A 25665-nucleotide genomic window follows, 5' to 3' on the forward strand; every position below is an offset into this window, starting at 1 on the left:
CAGTCATTAACATGTATGATTGCTTTCTCATGATGTGTAAAGACTAAGGTGATATATACATAAAGAAACTGCTATATCTTATGTGGAGTTACATTAATGTCTATGCATGTTCCTATATATATCTTTCCAAATGATAGGAAGAAAAGTGATTATCCAGTTATACACAAGCATGTTGGTGGTCACCAAAATGAAATGTCTGATTTAAAAAGAATGACACAGAACAACTGTGAACAGCATAATTTTTAAATATTTTATCAACCAAAAGTTGATTGATATTCACAAAACATTTTGAAAGAAAATACAAACATGAGGGTTAATTCTAGAACTACAGGGGTGGAGGCAATCATATAAGTCCTTTAAACATCCTGAAGGAAAGGCCTGTAAGTCCGAATTCCGTGGCATGTAAGTCCAATATTCAACCTCACATATGTTTGTATATTTGAAAAGAAAAATCTCAAAATTTTCTACAAAAATTGTTCTGTCATTAAAAGTTTTGACCAAATCCAGGCGGTCAAAGTCAAATTGGGGTGATCTGGAGAAAGCCAAATAAGCCTTGAGAATAGATAAGGAGCATCAGAAAACATCATGTGTTATCCATTAAGAATCATGCATATTAAATGAAACTTAATCATATCACCAAGGAAATGAAATTCATGTTAAGTCTAGGCCTACGGTTGACCTGCCTATGTTGTCATAATAATGCTGAGAATGAAGTATTGAGAAAGCTACTTAGTCAATATGATCCCATTTATTGAAATCTTTTCAGTTAAACAAATAAATTGTTTTGAGAGGAATCATGATTGAAATTTGATCTCTTAAATGCACCATTTGCTCTTAAATTATGATCTTTAATGAAATATAATTGACAAATGTCATGACAAGTGGTTTAAGTGAAAAAGAGTTGCAATTTGCCTCAAAAAGGTTGAATATGTATTTTCTGGCAAGGTTTGATGTTTTCTAACCTTCCCGAGCTCAAAATAGTTGAATATGTATTGTCGGGTAAGGTTTAGTGTTTTATAACCTTTCCGAGCAAGCTTAGTCACTTTGGACTAAGTTTATGATTTTCGGGCATGCTTTACTGTTTACACTTACCGAGTAGAGTAAACTTAATGTACTAAATTCCCGAGCAAGCTTGAAGTCAATGAATATGTGAACAAGCAAGCTTCAACAAGATATTTCTTGTTCCAAGCAAGCTTTGCATACTATATGCTGCATGATGTACCGAGCAAGCTCTAATTATTAGGCATTATGGCATACTTAGGTGTTTTGATGTTTAGTTTCATTCCGAGCAAGCTATGTGTTAATTGTGATTATGACTATTTGATAAGTGTTTCTGGGCAGACCTTGCTTTACAGGCACACATTATATTCCGGGCACACTTTGTTCCCTCAATATACTTGGTAATTTCAAAATGACTTTCCTGGTACACTGTATGCTAGATCTCTTTTTCCTGGCATACCTTATACTCTAGGAAGGTTCCTTGGGCACACTTTGCATTAAAGTATGCTTGATTGAATATGTTATTCTGATAGGGTTTATGCTATATTAAGCTTTTTAATTTAAAATTGAGAAATCTATATGGGTATCTTAATTGATTCCTAGCAAGACTGCTTATTTGATATTTTTATACTTGACTATTTATCTTGTGATTGGATTCTCAAGAACTATAGTATTTCGGTTAAGCTTTCTTCATTATTACTTGACTTTAAATTAGTTATCTTGACCGAGTAAGCTTAGTATGTGGAAGGTACCGAGCAAACCTTGTCAATTGCATACCGGGCAAGGTTTGACACTTGGAACTTTAACAAAAAAAAAATCTGAATGGATAAGTTTTAAATGTTTTGACAGCTAATAACTCAATACACGACAAAATACATTTAAACCCCACTTTCAAAAGGTATATAAGAGGGAGTGAGATATATTTTCCAACATTATTTTCCCTCTCTCTCTCTCTCTCCTTCCACTGATTACTCTAAGAACTCCTAACCAACTTATCGCATTCGCCTTAATCCAAACCCTAACTTTACCAGCCCTCTAATTCCGACTCGGTAAGCAATAATAATGTGTTTTTCGATCACGATTAGACGATAATGGGCTTTAATTATGTACTTTATTTTCTAACTCTCCGTTTTCTGTGTAGTTTATAAATTTGTCGAAGATCAAGTTCTTAATGATATTTCACTCTTTCTTCTTCAATTTTATAACTTGAAATTACTTAAAGTAATGAACTTTTGGGCTAATTTCACTTTGAATATGTTTGATTGTGTTTTTCAGATATGGCTGATGAAGAAATTCCGAGATATTTCTTTGAGCAAAAGCACAATATGTGCGCTCTTTTGCAAGTCACACCAGCCAATGAAGATGTTGCCTCGATGATACAGTGGTTGCAAAGATCAAATATCCGGTTTGCTAACAGAAAATCCTGTAATATACCCGAACCACTCATTGGATTTTTGGAACTCAGCACAGTTGATAGATTATGTGAATGGCCGACGAATAGAAGCCACTGTTGCTAATCAGGAAGTCCGAGTGAATGAGGCAGTGATAAGAAGGTGTCTACAATTGAATGATGATAACCCTAATCCAATCCATCTTACTACTACTCAATTATACAAGATTTTTGTCAATTGTATGGGTTATCAGGGACACACAAAGGATGGGCAATTCCAAAATGGCATGTTTCCTACCCTGTACAGATTTTTGATTCATCATATAATACAGGGGTTTGCACCAAGGAAAGGGTCTTGGACCCTCATGAGCAGAGATTTTGCAAATGCCACCGTTGCAATTCTATTTAACAATCCATTCAACTATTCATGAATGATATCTGATGGTTTAGTTTAAAATTTGGAGAAGCCAATCAAGCAGAAGTTTCTGGCATATCCGAGATTCCTGCAAATTATTTTCAATCAAGAGTTGGAAAACTTACCAACTACAGGAATCACACACACTCTGCAAAATCCTAATACATTCAAGAGAATAGAAAATCTGGCTAGCACCAGCATATTTGATCCAGAGCAGGTGTTTGAGGAGCTTTCTTGGTTAATGTTTGATGATATTCTGATTCCTCAATTGCATGTGATACTATCTGAAGCTGAGGAGGTTGCTGAAAGAGAGGGTGAGAAGGATGGAGATGATGATAGTTCAGATGATGATGGAAATGAAGGAGGGGCTGGAGGAGCCATGGTTGTTGATGTACTTATTCAGGAGGAGAACCAACCTATACCATCACCACCACAATCACCACCACCCATCCTAAACCCATCACCACCACAAACAACACCACCAAACAGCAAAATCCAAACTGAACCATTCATTCCAAGCCCAACCCATACTCAATCACCACCCCAACCAATTATGACAACCTAGCCTACCCATATCCAAACTCAAACCACAACTCAAACCCCACCTGAATCATCTACACCACCCACATTTACCATCACCCATACTGAAACCCCTCCACTTTCAAACATCAACCCACTACCATCCACCAGTGAAAACACTTTCTCTACCTCACCATCAATAACCCCTCCTGCTGAAAACTTTCTATTTCAAAGAAACTTAGATCTAATGTTGGAGAATGCAAAGTTGAAGGAGAGAAATGAGGAAGTAACCAAGGAGAATGTGCTACTACTTGACAAGTTGGCCCGAGCAATGTTGAAATTTCAAACCCTGGAGCAAGAGGTTGAGAAGACCTCAGCTGCCCCAAAACAGGGGGAGAATATAATTGAGCCAACTGATGCTATTGTTAATGTAGATGATGTAGTGATGGAGGAGGCTAGTGATAAAAATGTTGATGGGTTGACATGTATTCTAAATGCTTATGATGATGATGAAGAGGAAAGTGAAGAGAGAATAATGGAGGATGAAGAGTATGAAGGTGGTAAATCTGATGTTGGAGAAGAAAATTATGATGTGAATGATGAAGTGATGAATGTTGTATGGAGAGAGGAGGATGATGTGGAGAGAGATGAAGAGGAAACTGTTGATGAAATTGAAAAGATGAATGTTGAAGAAAATGTGGCTACCACAGATGTAGCTACTGATATTCTGACTGATAATGTAACTGAAAAGCTGACTGATGTAATCAATGAAAATGATGCTGCTACTGAGGAGCTTATACTCACTGAACCTGAAAATAAACAAGAAGAAAGCTACAAGAGGGTAGAGTATGATCCAGAGTTGGAAGCACTAGAAAAAGAAATTGATGATTACCAACAGTCTGAAAATGAAGAGGATGTACAGAGGAGATTAGAGAAAGGAAAGGCAAAAGTCTTTGAAGAAGAGTCTGTTAAGGAAAATCATGTGAAAGAAATTATGAATGAAGAAGAGGAAGCTGCTGCTGCAAGAAGAGAATTTAAAAAACATTGAGAGAAACAAGGGATAGGGAAATGCTAGCCCAAACCTTGACTCCTCAAGAGATAGTAGAGCATGAAGCATTGATCAGTCAATACAATGTTGCCAAAATGATAAATGAAGAAGAGGCTGATGATCAAGATGTTATTGAAGCATTGATCAATCTGAAAAGAGTTGAGGAAGTGGACAACTCTTTTGCCATGGTGGTAAGCATGTTTCAACATCAAAGTCAACCAGAAAAAGAAACAGCTGAAACAGCCAAGCCAACCAATATGAATATGGAACTGAATATGGAAGAAGAGATTGGTGAATCTATTGCCTCAATGGCTGCAAAGAAATGGGCTCAACACATTAAAGATGATATCAGACAATACCCAAGGGAATGGGAATATGTGGATGATCCCAAATATGGAAAGAAGTACTCAAGAAAGAGGGATAAACCTGAATCATATGAACCGGCTGAAAGAGCTAAGGCTGCCAAAAAGGGGAAGTGGGATGATAAGAACAAATATTTTGTATAGACCCCTGAGGAGCCAGGAAGTCCTATTTGGGCAATACCTTTGCAAATTTTAAGGCCAGATGAGCATATGCAAGGAGTTTCTAATGTACCAATCCCTGAAGATCCAACTCCTGATGAACCCAAAATAGATGTTGTTAATGAAACAACTGAGGAGAGGGATGATTCTGATGAAACTGATGATGACCATGATGATGATCAGGGAAAGAATGCTGAAATATCTAATGTTGTGTCCCCACAAGTCACAATGACTGATGAACAAAGGGCAAACATTGAGCAAAGTATGTTGGATGCAAAGAAGAAAGACCCCTTAGTTTTGAAACTGATGAGTTATGGGATAAGCTTTGAAGCCTTAGCTTATCTGAATGATGATTAGTTGCAGAAAAGGTTGGATCAAGAGAGAGATGAAATCAAGAAGAAAATGGAACAAAAGAACAATGATGCCCAGAAATACAGAGATTATTTGAGGAAGCATGGGTACTCTGAAAAGGATTTATCTCACTTTAAGATTGAAAAGTTGAAAGAAGCCTATGAAAGCAAAAGAGAAGAAATAAAAGAAAAATTTATAAAGGAAAATGAGGAGGCTGAAAAGCTTGAAGCTTTAAAAGAAAATTTTGGAGGAAAATGTGGCTACTTATTGGAGAAAGGGATGAAACCTGAAATAGTTGAAGGTTTAGATAAAGCCACAGTTGACACAATTTTCAACAACATGAAAAGAAAAGAAAAACTCAAAAGGCTACAACCTGAGCCATCTGCTGAACAAGAACCTCGAAAAAGAAAAGAAAGATAATGACTTTAAGGGAGAAACAAAAGGTTCAAGCTGAAAAGGAAAAATCAAAAGAAGCAACAGCTGTTGAAACACCAATCCCATAAGAACCAAAACCTGAACCTATTGATGAACCCATAGTTCCATGGGAAAATGAAGAGATGATACAAATTCTGAGGAACATTATGATCAAACAAAGGGGAATGGATGAAGATACCTTTAATGCACTAGAAAAGGAGGACTTGAAAGAACTTTTCTATGTACAAATGGCTGAATGGGAAAAGGTTCTGAGGGAGGGTGAGAACCCTAGAAACTTTATTGATGGAAGATTTGTCCCTGCAGGATTGTCAAACAATCCTAGAATAGTAAAAATGATGATTGGTCTCTGTAAAGAAGCAGGACAAAACTTTGGAGACCTCATTAACCTCCCACCTGAAATGTTAGAGTCAATTTACATCAAAACTTTCATGTTAGTGCCTAGCAAACCTAAGAAGTCTATCCCATCTAGGCCCTATGCTTCAAGACTGCATGCCTCAGCAAGCAGAGGTGAGTCAAGTAGAGCTGAATCCCAAAGAACAGCAGAACCACAATCAAATGTGGATTTACCAAGAAGACTCTACTTTGACTCAGTCTCTGAAAGTGATAATGGAAAGAAAAAAATTTAGAGACATTATTATGAAAGAAGATTTTGATGAGTATACTCAAGAGCAGTTGGAGAAAAAGGCCACACTTGATCTTTATGACTATCATGATACAAGCAGGTTGGCAAGAAGGCAACAAAATGAACTTTACAAGTACCTCATGGATGAAGCTGGCAAGGGATTCCCATTTTTAAAGGAGAAGAAAAGCTGGAAATTGACAAAGAGGATTAAATCAAGAAGGGCTGACAAGTTGAAAAGATAGCCCAAGCTTAACTGTATTATCAGATGAACCAAAGACAAGAATCCTCTGTCAAACATGAATACCTGCATAGACTGGAAAGAAGAATGACAAGGCCAAATTACACTGTGCAGAAGAATGGGATCATTGCAGAGATTGAATACAAAGAAAATACAGGTCACTATGTTCTTCGAAACTCAGAAGGGCTTATTTTGGGAATAATTAGAAGAGATGAAGACCTGACCTACTTGCACTATGAATATCTGAGAGATATAAGGGATTTGGTCATTCCTGAAGGTCACACTCATTACCAAGTCCTTGATATATATAGGCAAGGGGCAGCAACTGTAATTGTGAATAGAAGACAAGCCTACTACGATGCGAGAAGAAGAAAAAGACAATGATCTGTAGAATAGGATTTATTGTGTAATGTCTTCGGACAGTCTTTGAGTATGTAATCCTTTGAGTTTGTAATGAATATGTAATTTGATTTTGATTTGATGTGTATTTTAATTATGTGTAAGTAACTATAAAAATGTTTTGGGACAGCTGAGGTGTTCCAATCTAGGGGGAGATTGTTATGTCAAGATTTGACCTGAAAATGATCATAAAAAAGATTGGAATCTTCTCAACCTCTTTAGAATTCACCAAGTATAGAACCAGGCACACCTAAGACATCCGAGCAAGGTTTTACTTAACCGGGCATGATATCTTGCCTACCGGGCAAGGTTATCTTCATGAAGCCTTCTTTAGTGCATACCCGAGCAAGGATCACTAGTTAAGTGTATACCCGAGCAAGGTTCACTTTATCAAGCTAGTTTGTTCTTCATAGCCGAGTAAGGTTTACCCCAAGTAAGCTCTTAGCTAACCCAGCTCATGAAACCAAGTGATTGGAAGACCGGGCAAGGTATTCATCAATAATAGTGGTCCGAGTAAGCTTGATGTGAGTAACGATATATTCCAAGTAACATCGGGCAGAGTTTAACTCTAGCAGAGTACAGTGCTACCGAGCACACTTTGAAAATAAGCTATTTCATAGCATGGTTTTAAAGGACCATGGAAGACAAGGTTGCTCGTAAGATCTTTCCAGGCAAAGTCTGCTAAGATCAAGAAGACTGAAGTCTACCAGGTAAAAGTTAGGTCAACACGGTAACTGTTTCCGAACACACTTCAAGGTTATCAAGTCTACCAAGGAAGGCAGAGTACAAATTCTACTCGGAGAAAACAAAGCCTACCCGGAAGACATATCTTACACTTAGCATAGCTTTGAATATGTAATTTGAATATGTACGTTATATTTAGGGTTTCTAGAAGGAATGACAGCTGTAAAGGAGGTGTCAGGCCTATAAAAGGAATATTTAGGGCACGCCTCCTAGCAGCGGCTGAATACGAATTGAGAGAGAATATTTGTATATGTCAGTTGTTCTTAGAATCGTACGGATAAAACTTTCTCATCAAGAAACCCATGATAGATTATCGTTTGTATGATTAATATTATATAAATGGAAATCTTTTGAGTGAATCTTGTGTGTTAGTTACCTTTGATTAATTTTTCAGCAACTAAATCGTTTGTTGGTGCATAATGTCAGTAGTTCAGTATCTCGTGTTTTGTATGTGTTTGTAATCGTGTTAGATTGTTTGTTTTGGTTTTGAATATTGTTTTACACAAGTTCGCCTGGGATGTAGGCGAACTTGGAGATAAGCGAAGTTATGACAACTTCGCCTTGTATGTTAGGCGAGGTTGTCGAGGTTATATAAACCTCACTTCGGCTTATCTTAAACAAGTTTTCTCCGAACGTGTATTGGTGATTATTGATATCACGTGTTGAAGTGTTGCAATACAATCGTGTTTATTAGTATTGTGACGTGTGTTTGTTTATCGGTTCAACGTATTATCTATCTTACGCTCGTATCGTATTACGTGGGGATTCCGCACCCTTGTGTTACGAGATACTCCTGTGTAGATCCGGCTGGGAACCTACATCGTTTTTTATTGATTCCGCCTTTATCAAACGGTTTTGTTTCTAAATATAGCAACCCGTAATTAACTCTCTTGTCAACACATTATTGTGTGAGTTATGACTTAATTTGTTAACGATCTACCAACAATCGGGACCTGACAGTGTGTAGCGTATAAGCTGTTTCTTTTTGTATAAGTTGATTCCACCGTTGAAATGGTTATACGTTGATTTGGTTTATGTGGTGCATAAGGTTTATGTATAAGCTGGGTTATACATTTCTGAGGTATATACGTTGTGTTTGAGAGTATACGCTGATACTTATACGTTACTTTAAAACATATTCGCTGAGTTTGCTGTGTTTCTTGATTTTCATGCAACGATGTAAGATTTGAATGCTTTCGTGACACATCAGTCGCTTATACTTCACAATATCAATTTATAGAATGAAATGGGGACATCGAACAAGCCACCGAAGTTGTTGAGAATGGAAGACTACCCGAGTTGGGCAGATAAGTTTGAGACCTATGTTCAAACCATCAATTATGATGCATGGGAAGCTGTTGAGATGGAATACATCATTCCAAGAAATGAGAATGTTACTACTCATCGTTTATCTCAAATTCCCAAGGCAGAAAAACCAAGATTTCTAGGGGAGAAGAATATGATGAATCTGTTTCAACAAGCTATCAAATCTGAGATCTTTCAATTATTACAACATAATGGATCTTGTCATTCAATCTGGGAAGCTTTATTGAACAATGATAGAGGGAATCCTAACATGAGAAAGTCCAAGATTGGTCTTTTTAAGAAAGAGTTTGATATATTCGTTATGGTCAAAGGTGAATCAATGGCACAATTGATTGAAAGGTACTGTCATTTGGTGAATGAGATGAAGCGTTTGGGAATTGGTAAGCAAGAGTATGAGCACTTTCACAAGCTTGCCAATTCTTTATCTGATGAATGGAAACTTTCATTATGATTCTACAATCAAACCCGATTAGCTATGCAAGATTGACTCTAGCTCGATTCATTGAGAAATTGGAAGCACAAGAGCCTAAAATTCAGAAGAAGCAAAAGATGAAGAGTAATACTGTAACTCAAGATATCGGGTTATAGTTTAATGCATCACAATCTGTGGTAGCTCCTAGCCCGAAGATTCAAACTGATTTTGTCACAAATAGTAGTTTTGGTGGTAGTTCTCAATCAAGTCTACCACCTAACTTACCACATTACACAAGCTCCTACACTGGAACAAACTCTACAACTGATCAATCCTTAAATCCCTCAAGTTCAACACTTGATGTTATGCAATGCAATATAGTGGTTAACATCAAGAACACAAATGGACTGACTGCTGAAAATGTTCAAGAACATATGGTTTTTTTAGGATCTGTCATTGATTCATATGAATGTTTAATTGCTGGGAGAATTGGAAACTTCAACATGACAAAAGAGGATTATGATCAGATTGATCCTGAGGAAATGCAGATGTTGGATATTCGTTGGTGTATGGCTAGTGTTGTCCGAAGAGCTCAAAGGTTTTGGGAGATTACTTGTAAGAACTGTTTGGATGGAACAACTTCAAAGTTGGGTTTTGAGAAGTCCAAGTTGAGATGTTTAATATGCAAAGAGAAAGTTCACTTCAAAAGGGAATGCATGAATCTAGAAGTTGGGGAGACAAGTCCAAATCATTTTGGTAGGGATTACAACAAGCAGGCCATGTATCATCAAAGCTCTCCTGCACTATTTGAATCCTCAAAGAAGGCTTCATCATCAAAAGTGTTTCATGAACAATTGGATGAAGGTTTTAATTGGAATACTATTGTTCACAGGGCAAATGTTGCTGAAGTACTAGGTGATGATCAAAATGGAGAACAGGTACAGGTAAACTTTGTAGGTGTAGCAGTGGAAGAGGTAGAATAATTGGATGCTAATGAAAGTGTTGAATTAGTTGATGACAATACTGAAAGTGATGGATCTTATGAAGAAACTAACATTGAGGAGACAGAATCTCCTAAGAGTTTTAATTATATTCCGAATGAATTCTTTCAATTGTTTTTACATCTTGATGTGTATGAAAGTTTTGAAGGATAGTTTAATGGCGAAGAAGTGCCTCATGGAAAGATTGATTTTGAAATTGAGGATGAAGACGAGACTATATCTGAGGAATCTCAAGTGGATTCAAGTGTTGAAGAATTTAGTGAAGAAACTATGCAAGCTAAGATGTTCCAGCGACAGTTGAGGAAGTGAGAAGAAAATATGTTCCACTCATCATGCAAACATGGCTGAACTGGTAACATTTTCTACATAAGAAATTAAAAGAATTTGTGAGTCAAATGATGAGAAAGAATTTGTGATTAATTCTTTAATATCTGACTATAACAAAATTTTTCATGATTATCAAAGTATAAAATAGGCTTATGATAAGCTTCAAATGTGTGAAATGAATTTGTGGGTGAAAATCCTACAAGATTAGAAAACGATCTCAATGCTTAAATACACGGTTGAGGATAAACAAATTGCCATCAATCGGCATGTTGATGAGAAAGCGGAACATAAAAGAGAACTTCAATTAACTAAAAATGAGATTGAAAGAGTTGAAACTAAACTTAAATCTGTCATGCCTCATCATATGTTCTAGATCACATTGTTCCAAAAGAAATACCAAAATATCATGTGGTACCACCACCAATTTGGAGCTCTTATGTTCCAAAAGAACCTGAAGGGTTTCTTAAGGTGATGAATGTGGTGCCTAATTCACCACATCATGATATTTCATCATGTGATGGGCAAGTTGTTAATTCTCCTCATAGTTCTGAATGTGAGAGTGAGGTTGGTAGACAAGCTGTTGAATTTGTGTTGTCTGAAACTAAAATTAAACCTCAAGAATGTGTTAAAAATTGTAATCAATTTGATAAAACCAAAACTGAAACTCAAGTGAATGTTTCATCTGTGAGACCTACTTCTCCACCAATAAAAAATTTAAAACGGTGTGTGGACAAGGAATTGTTTAAGAACAATTTTGAGGTTGGTGAATCTTCAGATGTGAAGAAGTCAAATGATGGTTTTACAAGAAGAAAAGTTCTAGGACAGAACTGGGTGGTTAAGGTTAAAATGACAAATGAAAATATTAAACTACCCGATGAACAACTTGTTCATCCAACTAGTAACCAAACTGTTGAGTCTTTAAATGAACATTTTAATCCAATTGATGAACACTCTGTTGAGTCTGTTTCATCAAGTTCATGTTCATCTGAGTCATTGTCTGATTGTGAATACGATGACTATGAGGCTCGGGTTTCTTTGTTTCGCTAATCACAAACTTTTGTAGGCGCTGTCAAGATCCAAGGACTCACGTTGGATAATGGATAGTGGAACCTCTATACAGGTAACTGGAACTCTTCATTTGCTAAAGAATGTTAAATCTATAAGAGGAGGATATATGGGGTTTGCCGGGAATCAAGGAGGACAAATTGTTGGTGAAGAAACTTTATCAATCGGGAAAGTGATGTTTGAGAATATGAACTACATCACTGAGTTAGAGAATAATCTATTGAGCATTTCTCAAATCTGTTACAAAGGCTTCTCAACTCACTTTCCAAGTCAAGAATGTTTAATTCTGAAGCCAGGATTCAATATACCGGATGAATGGGTATTAATGAAAGCACCATGAGAGAATGATCTTTATTTTCTTAATATGGGTATTGCATTGTCTACTAAAGGCACTGTTCAGTGCTTTGTCACCAAGGCATCAGAAAAGGTGATGTGTTGTAAAACATGCTTATTTTCCGCACCATTTATCATGGTTTTAGTCGCTTTTATATATAATATTTAATGTTCTTAACTTGTTTTAGTATGGTCTTACATAATTATATATTTTATACGTTGTGTTTTTAAAGAAGAAAAGAACCAAGTTTTTACAAGACTTAACGGGCCTTTGTGATCAATAGTTGAAGAATCAAGTTAAAGCCCGACCCAAAATCCTATTAGTGTAAACCCTTACATGCATATTATATATTAAAAAATAAAAACCCTACACCCTTGCATACATCTCCGTTCGGAAAATAACTCAAAAAGAAGAACACCTTTGATTGATTGGTGGGCTGTTGGTTACAAGGGGACAAGAAACATATTTTGAGTGGTTGAAAATTGGTTGACGAGGAAGTGGCCAGCAAACGAATCAAATAAAAGTTAATATAAAGGAGTTGATTTTTTTTCAAAGGATCGCAGCATTCCCTAGCACAAGAAAAATTATTTTGAAGGTTTGTGACCAAGGGAAATAGCTATTCATCAAAGTTTATTGGTTTGATTTTCTATTTTCTTTAATTATGAATTTAGTTTTTAAACTTATCAACTTTGTGTTATCTATTATTATTATGAGTAGCTAAACTATTTGCACTACCTAGGTAGAGATGAATATTGACATTGTTTGACGGTTTACTTGGTTTTGACTGATCACATGGCATATTACTATTGAAAGACTTTATTTAATCTGATCTTTGGTGTGTTAAAATATTGTTTTTATATAATTATTGCTTGCGATTCCGCGTATTACTTTGATTGATTGATTGTGTGTCGTTTGGTTAGAGTTTTACGTTTAGGTCATAGACTTGGTGTTTTTGATCTATTTGTGGTTAGCGCGACCATAGGAATCTTGAGTGTGATTAATTATTAAAATTCAATAGTTTCATCTTCCTTGCGACCGAGAGGTAATAGGGAGTCGGTTTGTCTCGTATCTTTATTCGGTTAGGTTAGAATTGCGCGAGAGGGAGTTTTGGTCTTATCCAATTTAGTTTTGCGTGCAAATATGTGTCTTAGATTGGGTTAGATATTGTTACCCCTTTATCCCTATAATTGCTAGTACCAATTTTAAGCGGGGTTTGTGCCAGTTGAGTCCGAGAGGAGATGCGCCAGTAGGGTACCTTAGTAATCTTTTTTCCAGTGCGTTTATTCAATCTTCTTATATTTGTGAGGGTTAGTTGGTGAGACCGAGAGGTGATCTAGCAAACTTTAATGAGCCTTAGTTGATTCTTTTAAGATCCCGGTGTCGTGTGATTAGTTAATTCCGTTAGCCGTTAAACTGTCAATAGGATTCTTGCCTAGGTAGTCGTTTCTCCACATTTGTTAAAATCCCGTAAGTCCCGTTAAGTTTTCTTATTAGTTTCGTTAAGTTAAGTAAGTTCGTTTTAAATTAATTAAAAATATAAAATAATAAAATCAATTAAATGTTTTAAGGTATGACTTGGGTTAGGGTTAATATTCTGAGCCGTTCTCACGTGTCTTCGAGTTCGATATCCGAACTTTCCTTTTCTTTGCTATACGCGACCGGTACACTTGCCGTTTGTGTGAACAAGGATAGATTGTTTGGTTTTTTTAAGCTTAGTTGCGATTCGTGTTTTATTTAAATATATATTTTCGCACATCAATTTAAATATATATTTTAAGCCGGGAACAAGGTCTGAGGTGATTAGAGAACGACCCAAGTTTGGGGACTTACCTGTTTTCGTTTTACTTGCTTATTTGCTTTTATTTGTTTTTAGTTTAATTTTAGCTTAGTTAATTTTAGTTTTTCTTTATAATCGTATGCGTCATACCCGCTCACAAGGACCGCCGAAGCTTGAAACGTCTGACAACACCGAGAAAGTCCAGCCCGAGAGAGAGCGTTCTGTTTCACCGACAGGTTTTGTTTCTTCTTCTACTTCTATTTCTTCCGCATCTTCTAGGGATAGGAACATGGGTGACCAACCGCCTAGGAGAGTAGTAGCTGACTATGGTAGGCCGACAACGAATCCTCATTCAAGCATCACTTTACCGAACGGTGTCGCCACTGGCAACTGGTCCATTCCTGCCCACATCATGCAACTCATCAAAACTGCACTCCAATTCAAAGGGCTAGAGAGCGAAGATCCTTCAAACCACATCGACATGTTTGTTCAAATCTGCGAAACTTTCAATATCGGCAACATGAACGATGAAGCCAGCTATCTCTGTCTTTTCCCCTTCTCACTTACCGGCAAAGCCTACAAATGGCTAAATTCACTACCTGCTGGATCCATCACCACTTGGTCGGGCCTACAAGAGAAATTCATGACCAAATTCTTTCCACCATCTAAATCCGCTCGACTTGGTGAGGAGATTTGTTCTTTCCGCATGAGGTCCGACGAGTCTTTCGGGGAAGTATGGGAAAGATTCAAGGACCTCCTTCTTAGTTGTCCTCATCATGGTTTAGGTAAGTGGATGCTCATCGAGAAATTCTACAATGGAGCCACTCAGCACGTGAGAGATATGTTGAACCAAACTGCTAATGGGAACCTCCTTAAGAATAAAGATCCCGATGAGTACGTCGTCCTTTTTGATGATCTAGCAGCGAGCTACGAGGAGCACGAGGGCAGAAATTCTTCCGCGTCATCGAGAGGAGTACTTCAGGTCGATTCGAGCACTAGCATGCAGGCGCAGATTGATGTTTTAAACAAACTCGTTAGAGATCTTACCGTTAAGAGCGTCGCGAAGTGTGAGGTTTGCCGAGGGGGTCACGACCCCATTGACTGTCCTGTTAAGCTAGGTAGCAACCAGGAGGAGGTTGACTTCATCAACAACCCCTTGAGATATCAAAACCCCGCTTTCAGCGGGAACACTGGCTGGAGAAAGGGGAATAACTATCATAGGGGACAAGTCAGTGGCTATCAAGCCCAATACCAAAACCAGCATCGAGAGAATCTATTCGGGCAGGGGAGTTCAGGTCAGGAAAGTTCAGAACAAGTGGGGAGAGAGGAGAAGAAAGCCTCACTGGAGGAGATGATGGCTGAGCTGCTGAAGCGAGATGAGAGGAACCGAGTGACAAATGAGGCAAAATTTGCAGAACACGATGCTATGCTGAAGAACCAAGCCCCGTCTCTAGCTAATCTTGAGTGTCACGTTAGAGAGATTGCCAGCCAGTTATCCGAGAGAGCACTAGGTTCACTACCGAGTAATACCGAGAAAAATCCAAGAGGGTTCGCCAAAGCAGTGACTACTAGGAGCGGTGCGAGAAGAGAAAAAGAGGTTGATCCTTCGAGAGTTGTCCCACCTGCGGTCGATAAAGAGGAGTAGGTGGACGAGGAGATCCAGATGGAGCCTCCTCTGGCCGAGGCACACCAGCAGACTATTCCAGTGAGTACAAAGCCGGCTGATATACCTTCATCATCATCAAACCCACCTTTGAGAGTCTACAAACCCAAATTGCCTTATCCTAGGAGACTCCTATCGGATAGAGACGAGGAGAAAAACTCCAAGTTCCTTGAACTTCTCAAACAGCTTCACCTAAACATTCCTTTCCTTGAGGCGCTTACTCAGATGCCCAAATATGCCAAATTCCTCAAGGACATTCTTTCCAATAAGGAGAAGCTAGCTATGGTCTCTTCTATTCCATTGAGTGATGGGTGCTCTGCGGTGTTGCAGAGAAAGTTGCCTGAAAAGATGGTCGATCCTGAGAGTTTCACAATTCCCTACATCTTAGGCGACGATACGGTTCGACATGCTTTGGCCGACCTTGGGGCCAGCATCAATCTCATGCCATATTCTGTTTTCAGTAAGTTGGGTCTTGGCGAACCGAGGCCTACCCGAATGAGTATCCTACTTGCTGATCGTTCCGTGAAATATCCGCGAGGGGTGGTCGAGAACATGCTTGTTCGTATCGACAAGTTCATCTTCCCGGTGGACATTGTCATTCTGGATATGAATGAGGATGATAGTGTCCGCTCATTTTAGGCCAACCATTCCTTGCCACCGCACAGGCGTTGATCGATGTTCGTGAGGGAAAATTGATTCTGAAAGTTGGGGATGATAACGTCACCTTTGACATAAGAGAGTCACTCAAACACCCCAAGTCGGCGGACGACTCCCTGTATTTCGTTGACGCCATCGTATCGCATGTGCAGGAGTTTTTCACTGACATCTGTGGAGGACCTACCTTGGACCCACAGATTCTCGATAGGGAGATTTCAGAGGTCGAGATGGTTGCCATGACCACTCAACCATTGATGGATGTCACCGTGTCACCATCCCTAGATTCAGAGTCAGCTGTTGAGATCGTGCGAGACGATCCGATGGACTGACCCTCCGTTGAGAGCCCTCCTCCTTCTTTAGAACTTAAGGATCTACCCGATCATCTGGAGTATGCATTTCTGGACGAGGAGAGGAAGCTACCCGTCATCATCGTGTCTGCCTTGACGGAGGTCGAGAAGTTGAAGTTGTTGAAGGTGCTGATAGCGCACAAGGAGGCGATAGCATGGAAGATCATCGACATCAATGGTATTAATCCCTCGTTCTGCACTCATGAAATCCTCATGGAGAATAATTTCAAATCCGTCGTTCAGCCTCAACGGAGGCTTAATCCGAATATGCTAGAGGTCGTTAAGAAAGAAATCATTAAACTCCTTAATGCGGGAATCATTTTTCCAATCTCTGATAGTACCTGGGTGAGTCTGGTCCAAGTGGTTCCAAAAAATGGTGGAATGACTGTCGTCACCAATGAACGGAACGAGCTGATTCCCACTAGGACTGTGACCAGTTTGAGAGTCTGCTTCGACTACCGCAGACTGAACGACGCCACTAGGAAATATCACTTTCCTCTACCCTTCATTGATCAGATGCTTGAGCATTTGGCGGGTCAACAATACTATTGTTTTCTAGATGGTTTCTCCGGGTATTTCAAAATCCCGATCTCTCCCGATGATCAGGAGCAAACCACATTCACCTGCCCCTACGGCACGTTTGCCTATAAACGCATGCTCTTTGGACTCTGTAACGCTCCAGCTACTTTCCAGCGATGTATGGTGGCGAACTTTCACGACATGATCGAGGATTCCATGGAGGTCTTCATGGAAGATTTTTCTGTTTTCGGGAATTCTTTCGATCATTGTCTCTCCAACCTTGATAGGATGATGGCTCATTGCGTCGATACCAACCTAGTCCACAACTGGGAGAAGTGGCACTTCATGTTACGTGAGGGAATCGTTCTAGGACATAGGATCTCGAGTGCGGGGATCGAGGTCGATCGAGCTAAAATTGAAACCATTTCTAATCTTCCCCCGCCCACTTCTGTAAGATCCATCCGTAGCTTCTTAGGTCATGCAGGTTTCTATCGCCGGTTCATTAAAGATTTCTCGAAAATTGCGAGACCGATGACCAAGCTACTAGAGAAAGACGCTCCATTTGTCTTCTCTGAATAGTGTATCGAGGCGTTTGATCTTCTAAAAGACAAACTCGTTAACGCCCAGATCATGATTGCTCCCGACTGGTCTATGCCATTCGAATTGATGTGCGACGCGAGCGACTATGCCGTTGGAGCAGTGCTTGCACAGCGGAAGAAGAAGCACTGTCACCCGATCTACTATGCAAGTCGAACCCTAAATAGTGCTTAGGAGAATTACACCACCACCGAGAAAGAGTTGTTAGCTGAGGTGTTTTCATTTGATAAGTTCAGGTCATATCTTGTTCTGTCCAAAACAGTAGTCTACACTGATCATGCCCCCATTCGTTGTCTTTTCAACAAGCAGGACGCTAAGCCTCGTCTTATCCGATGGATCCTGCAGCTTCAAGAGTTTGATAACGAAATCCGTGATAAAAAGGGAGTTGAGAATGTAGCGGCCGATCATTTGTCACGTCATGAGAGAGCCGAGATTGGAGATGGGGTCATCATCAACGACCATTTCCCGATAGAGAATCTCATGTTTGTCAAAGCCCAGGATAACGGCTACCCGTGGTTTGCTGATATCGCGAACTTCCTTGTCGACGGTTCCCTCCCTAGGAGGATGTCTCACCAGCAAAAGAAGAAATTCTTTGCTGACGTAAAGTTCTACATCTGGGACGACCCGTTTCTTTTTGGTATAGGTGCTGATCAGCTTGTGAGGAGATGTGTGGATGTTGAAGAAGGGTGGCGAATTCTGAGCCACTGTCATGAGGGACCGACAGGAGGTCACCATGGTGTTGTTCTTACTGCTAAGAAGGTCTTCGATTCAGGATTCTATTGGCCTTCAATTTTCAAAGATGCTCATGAATTCGTTAAAAGCTATGACCGATGCCAGCGTGTCGGTAACATCTCATCCCGTAACGAGATGCCACAGAATGCTATTCAGGTTTGCGAGGTTTTTGACATTTGGGGTATTGATTTTATGGGCCCGTTCCCGTCTTCTAGATATAACAATTACATACTCGTGGCAGTTGATTACGTTTCCAAGTGGGTCGAGGCCAAATCCTTACCCACTAATGACGCCCGAGTTGTAGTGAGATTTCTGAAAAATCTTTTCTTTCGTTTTGGTGTACCGAAAGCCTTGATCAGCGATCGAGGTACTCACTTCTGCAACGCGCAAATGGAGAAGGCGTTGCAATGATATGGGGTCACCCATCAGCTTGCGACTGCGTATCACCCACAGACCAGTGGACATGTAGAGGTGAGTAACAGGGGCATTAAACGCATTTTTGAGAAGACGGTTGGAATAAACCGAAAGGACTGGTGTGACAATCGTCAATTTCAGGTTAACTCCGTTCACTCCGTTAACTCAACTCCGTCAATTCAAACTTAAAGATCACGGAATCTATAACGCACACCTCATTACATTTAAACTAGGGTTTAAATGACGCTTAACACTTACTACATGTGTAGTCCTTCGGGAATTGCACCTAAACGCAAACGAGTTGACGCAAACGATTGGTGAATAAACGAAAAACGTCAAAACAATAATTATGTGTTAGACTTATGTGTTATGTGATAACATGGTATAAACGTTAACTCAATGTGCTAGAACTAGTTATGTAAGCTAGAAAAGTAACATTTGGAAGTTGAGGGACTAAAGTGTAACATGTTATTATAAATAATAACATAAACTAAAACCCTAACACTCTTACTCTCCCTCCCAAACCCGACGGCAGCTCTAGACCCCCCCCCCCCCTTGCGATCGGCCTCATATACCCACATACAATCAATTATTCAAGCTTTTGATTGGAGATTAAGGTGCTAGGAAGGTATAAACGACTATCCCTTGCATCCTTTATACTTAATTTCGATTTTTAATGGGTTAATTGAAAACCCTAGGGGCCAATTTTTGTATGTATGGTGTTTATATGATTGTTGTTGATTTGATGATGTATTGATGATGATTTGATAACTAGTTTTGATATTATTGCATGTTAATTGTTGTGTCTTTGAGTTTGAGATCAAATAAAACCCTAACTATGTATGTATGGTGTAATTGATATGCATGGATAGTAGTTATGGTATCTAGAATGTTATATGAATGATTTGTGGTCCATAGATAGTTAAATTGTTGAGTTTGGATGCAAACAGTTTCTGGACAGATTGTGTTGTTGATGTTTGATTGACTGTAACGGGGTGTAAAAGTGAAAATTGATTGAGATAATTGATACTACAGTAAACTAGGTTGAGTCTAGTTTCTAAAGAATATAAATTTGCAATTTTTGGACGTGTAAAAGTTAACCTTTATGATTTTACAAAAAGGTTGTGCAAAGCTGAGTTGTTAGACCTGCTGTTAGGTTGTTTTGTAAATGTTATATCACATGAACTACGAGACCAATTGGGTTGGTTCCACTTCTGGAAGTTGACTTATTGAGATAGGAACCTAACCCAAGTGGTCTTGCATTTATTGGATTTTTCGTTTAATGAGAATTTCAAATAACATTCTGTTGCGCATGAATTTGACTGTTATGAGTTTGCTGTAATGATTTGATTATTGTGAGAAACCTATGTGGAATAAAAATATAATAAAATATGTTCTGGAAACCTAAGACATATATGCTTTTGTGATGATTTTTGGTAAATTAATTGTGATGATATGATCGGTGGGATAGACTAGTTTTTCAAGTAGAATTCTGTCGTTAAGAGACTAGTTGCTGAGTTTTGTGAAAGTTGCATGAAACAACGTGATTGCTAATTCATTATCGCGTTTTGACCAAATTGCCCTTGAGGGGAATGATTGCTAATTAATTGTCGTGTTTTGACCAAAATGCCCTTGCAGGGAATAATTGCTAATTAATTGTCATGATTTGACCAAATTGCCCTCGTGGGGAATAATTGCTAGTTAATTGTAATGTGTTGACGAAATTGCCCTTACGGGGAGTAATTGCTAGTGATGTACATTATGAATACATGACACGTAAATAATTGCTCACACATGTAACGTATCACAAATACACTTGTTAAAGTCACACACGATTCACAAACGAAACACGAAACATGTTGTGTGCATAGGTATTATGTGCCGGGTCTAGAGACTCGATAATATTCTGACACTTAGAAAAATCTCTTTGTTGTTTTAGAACGCTAGAGAGAGTTTTTCTGTGACGCGCATCTTGGTGAATTATTTTGGGAATACTTCGCAAACAGTGAGCTCACTTACCCCATTTAAACTATTTTCAAACGCTTTTCACTTGGGGGGAGATAACATACTCCGAAAACGTATTTAAGATTTTGTTAATATAGATTATATATCACTTGTAAAGACTAAGTGGCAAACGCGATAACTAAAGTCCTTCATTCACATCGAACCGTTTAATATTGGATAATAGCGAGTCATTGTTGAGTAGTACTACTGGGTTTGACAAACCCCACCCAACGCTAAACTCGACTAGAGGTCGAGTGGGTGTAATCTTGGCTAAACACATACCATGGTCGGGATAGACCTGGTGGCAAGGCAAATGATAAAAAGTCAGCTTCGGTGTCGAACACTTAGTAATACTTGTTTTATAGGCTAGCTACCTATAGATATATAATTGACATAACACTATCTGGTAACGCAAAACGCTGAACGCAAACGCTAAACGCTTTATTTTATATAAACTTGTGAACTCACCAACCCCGTGTTGACACTTTTAGTATGTTATTCTCAGGTAGCCGAGGCGGGCGCGCGGGTTAGGATCATGCATTGCTTGAAACACTTTTAATTATGCAAACTTATTTTAAACTGTTATCATTGGGTTTTAAAGTCGTCCTGCGTGACGCAACATTGGTTTCTATGGTTTTACGCTTCCGCACTTATTTTCATTTAAACGTTTTTATGGTTTGATTATAACTAAAGATTCCGATCCTGTTAGTTCACACCCTCTGACGGTAAAACTCCGTTAGTGGATTTTGAGGGTGTGACAACTGGTCTGACAAATTAGATGATGCTTTGTGGGCTTTCCGTACAGCGTACAAAACTCCGACCGGTTCCACACCGTTTCGAATGATTTATAGGAAAGCTTGTCATCTGCCTGTTGAGTTGGAGCACCGTGCTTCTTGGGCGCTTCAAACAGTTAACCTTGATCTTTCGACTGCTGGAGCTCACCGTTTCCATTAGATACATGAGTTAGAGGAACTTCGCGATCATGCATATGCACGCTCGTACAATTATAAGCTGAAGACTAAAGAGCTGCATGATAGAAAGTTGAGAGGTGATAAACAATTCAAGTGTGGGGATCGGGTTTTGCTATATAATTCCCGATTACGGTTATTTCCGGGAAAGCTGAATTCCCGATGGTCAGGCCCTTTCACCATTACTGAGGTATTCCCGTATGGCACAATTGAGATTGAAGACGAAAGCAGTAAATTTAAAGTGAACGGTCCGAGGTTGAAGCACTACATAGGCGAGCCAATAGCTGATCAAACAGTCGAGGTGTTCTACCTTGATTCACTCACCGAGGCGTAGACGTATTGGATGCATCACTCGGGAAACAGCCCGAGTTGTAGAGTGTGTATTATATTTTCTTTATTATCTGTTTTATTTATTTTATTTTTGTTAGTTAAAAAAATCAAAATGAAAAAAAAAATCAAAAATCAAAAAAATCAAAAATAAAAAACACAAAAATATGTTTATTCCATATGTTTTTGCTTTATGTTTTGTACGCCGCTACATGCGAGCGAGTTTGAGTTATTGCAGGTATTATTATGCGCATGGTAGCTCTGATGGCGTTTTGGAACTGGTTCTCCCGGGGTCGCGGCCGCGAATGAAATGCTATACGGTCGTTCGATTCATACATAACTGATGCAAATTCTGCATATAAACCAGAGGAGTAACCCGTTCTCTGTTTTAATTTTGATTACTTTAAGTTTTTATTTTTATTTTATTTTATTTATTCTCTTTGTTCTCATCGAGGACGATTTCGTTCTAAGTGTGGGATGATAATTTATTTTACTTAGTTGTAAAAAAAAATTTTAAAAATTTAAAATAAATTATAAAAAATAAGAAATAAAAATTGTTTTGTTATTTCGCTGAAAAATATGTCGGTTACTCAAGTTTGAGGGACATATACTTGTATATGTTTGGTCCCGTTTTCTACCTGTAGATGTACGGGATAGCCATTCACCCGAAAACTGAAAGTGGCTGGGTGACTGAACTTGAAAAAAAATGTTTTAAATAAAAAAATAAAACAAAAGTTTTAAAGAAAAATGTCCATTGAAAATGGTTTTTCTTCTACGTTAAGCAGGAAATGATATTATTACCAATGTGCTAACGAACTCTCGGAACTTTTGAAAAATATAATATAATAATACAAAAAGGGATGGTTTGCATATCTGATTTGGGATGTGTCGGAAGGCCTAACTAGCTTTGATAGACCTCTTTAGCATGTTTATATATATATATATATATATATATATATAATAATCTAAAAACGGTGAAACCGAATTTCGATGCTTAGGGAGGATTACCATAATCTGAAAACTTTGAGATGGTTAGAATTAAATGCAATCAAACCAGCACACACCACATGTCCATCTTTTTACGAGCTTAGAAATAGTTATATATTTTAGGGTGATATAAAAGATTGAAGAAAAAAAGAAAAAGAAAAAGTATGTTTTTAAAGTTTGTTATGTATTGTATTATCCAAAGTTGTTCAAGAAAATCAAAATGCTTGTGAAGAAAGTTACGTATTGTAAAATGTCAAAGAAGCAATGTTTAAAGTTAGAAAAAGAGGCCAAAGATGCACATACTAGACGGGACATTGAGTTTACGTGTTACCTTGGGGATAATGACTCTGAGGATCCACTATTGGGGCTCGAAGGCTTAATATTTAGGAATAGCTCGTACGACCTCCACAGGACCATTCATCCATCAAATTTCACCGAGTGCATCTAATTAGTACCATCAACGAGTCCTTGGCTTGGCTTATGGTGATTTGTCGAACCAGTTTGCTTCGACTCTAGATCTTCTAGCTCACTTTGTCTGAGATGGGGTAGGCGTAGCCTTAATTTTTGGACTTAAAACGTTTAATGCAATTGGGGGCTTGATTGGTTAGTGGCTGGGTTTAAGTGGACAACAATACCAGCAATCACGGTCAATATGTCGAGCTGTTTCTTGTGCTTTTGTAATGTTAAATAATCTGGGAGTTTGTTGTTTTCACTTGGTTATGATCTTTTGTAGATTTCTTTTTCAGAGACGAAAAAGTCTTAAGTGTGAGGATGTTTGATGTGTTGTAAAACACGCTTATTTTCCGCACCATTTACATGGTTTTAGTCGCTTTTATATATAATATTTAATGTTTCTTAACTTGTTTTAGTATGGTCTTACATAATTATATATTTTGTAGGTTGCGTTTTTAAAGAAGAAAAGAACCAAGTTTTTACAAGACTTAACGGGCCTTTATGATCAATGTTTGAAGAATCAAGTTAAAGCCCGATCAAGTTAAAGCCCGACCCAAAATCCTATTAGTGTAAACCCTTACATGCATATTATATATTAAAACTTAAAAAAAAATAAAAACCCTACACCATTGCATACATCTTCGTTCGGAAAATAACTCAAAAAGAAGAACACCTTTGATTGATTGGTGGGTTGTTGGTTACAAGGGGACAAGAAACATATTTTGAGTGGTTGAAAATTGGTTGACGAGGAAGTGGCCAGCAAACGAATCAAATAAAAGTTAATATAAAGGAGTTGATTTTTTTTCAAAGGATCGCAGCATTCCCTAGCACAAGAAAAATTATTTTGAAGGTTTGTGACCAAAGGAAATAGAAGGCTATTCATCAAAGTTTATTGGTTTGATTTTCTGTTTTCTTTAATTATGAATTTAGTTTTTAAACTTATCAACTTTGTGTTATCTATTATTATTATGAGTAGCTAAACTATTTGAACTACCTAGGTAGGGATGAATATTGACATTCACTTGGTTTTGACTGATCACATGGCATATTACTATTGAAAGACTTTATTTAATTTGATCTTTGGTGTGTTAAAATATTGTTTTTATATAATTATTGCTTGCGATTCCGCGTATTACTTTGATTGATTGATTGTGTGTCGTTTGGTTAGAGTTTTACGTTTAGGTCATAGACTTGGTGTTTTTGATCTATTTGTGGTTAGCGCGACCATAGGAATCTTGAGTGTGATTAATTATTAAAATTCAATAGTTTCACCTTCCTTGCGACCGAGAGGTAATAGGGAGTCGGTTTGTCTCGTATCTTTATTCCGTTAGGTTAGAATTGCGCGAGAGCGAGTTTTGGTCTTATCCGATTTAGTTTTGCGTGCAAATATGTGTCTTAGATTGGGTTAGATATTGTTACCCATTTATCCCTATAATTGCTAGTACTAATTTTAAGCGGGTTTTGTGTCGTTGAGTCCGAGAGGAGATGCGCCAGTAGGGTACCTTAGTAATATTTTTCCCGGTGCGTTTATCCAATCTTCTTAGATTTGTGAGGGTTAGTTGGTGAGACCGAGAGGTGGTCTAGCGAACTTTAATGAGCCTTAGTTGATTCTTTTAAGATCCCGGTGTCGTGTGATTAGTTAATTCCGTTAGCCGTTGAACTGTCAATAGGATTCTTGCATGGATAGTCGTTTCTCCACATTTGTTAAAATCATGTAAGTCCCGTTAAGTTTTCTTATTAGTTTCGTTAAGTTAAGTAAGTTAGTTTTAAATTAATTAAAATAATAAAATCAATTAAATATTTTAAGGTAGGACTTGGATTAGGGTTAATATTCTGAGCCGTTCTCACGTGTCTTCGAGTTTTATATCCGACCTTTCCTTTTCTTTGCTATACGCGACCGGTACACTTGCCATTTGTGTGAACTAGGATAAAATGTTTGGTTTTTTTAAGCTTAGTTGCGATTCGTGTTTTATTTAAATATGTATTTTCGCACATCAAAAGGAATCGGTATAATGCCATCGACGAATAGGTCACATTAGTGTTCGTAAGATGAACAATCTTGTTCAAAACCAAC

At 38.2% G+C, this 25665-nt stretch overlaps 1 protein-coding gene and 1 non-coding gene across 2 annotated transcripts; one reads left to right on the plus strand and one right to left on the minus strand.

The window, feature by feature from the left end:
• Positions 1–8927: 8927 nt before the first annotated feature.
• Positions 8928–9458, plus strand: LOC143613202 (uncharacterized). The gene has a single exon (XM_077086977.1). The coding sequence runs from the start codon at positions 8928–8930 to the stop codon at positions 9456–9458; it is 531 nt and encodes a 176-aa protein (XP_076943092.1).
• Positions 9459–14599: 5141 nt separating this feature from the next.
• LOC143613206 (small nucleolar RNA R71) lies at positions 14600–14706 on the minus strand. The gene has a single exon (XR_013150071.1). It is a non-coding gene; the product is annotated as a small nucleolar RNA R71 (small nucleolar RNA).
• Between the last annotated feature and the right edge of the window lie 10959 nt (positions 14707–25665).

The sequence above is a fragment of the Bidens hawaiensis genome, unplaced genomic scaffold (assembly GCF_021521415.1).
Source record: "Bidens hawaiensis isolate Kalapana, Puna unplaced genomic scaffold, B.hawaiensis_p1.1 tig00036808_1, whole genome shotgun sequence".
Taxonomy (NCBI): Eukaryota; Viridiplantae; Streptophyta; class Magnoliopsida; order Asterales; family Asteraceae; genus Bidens; species Bidens hawaiensis.

Coding starts and splice junctions, on each gene's coding strand:
- LOC143613202 (XM_077086977.1), top strand. CDS start 8,928: ATGGGGACATCGAACAAGCCACCGAAGTTGTTGAGAATGGAAGACTAC.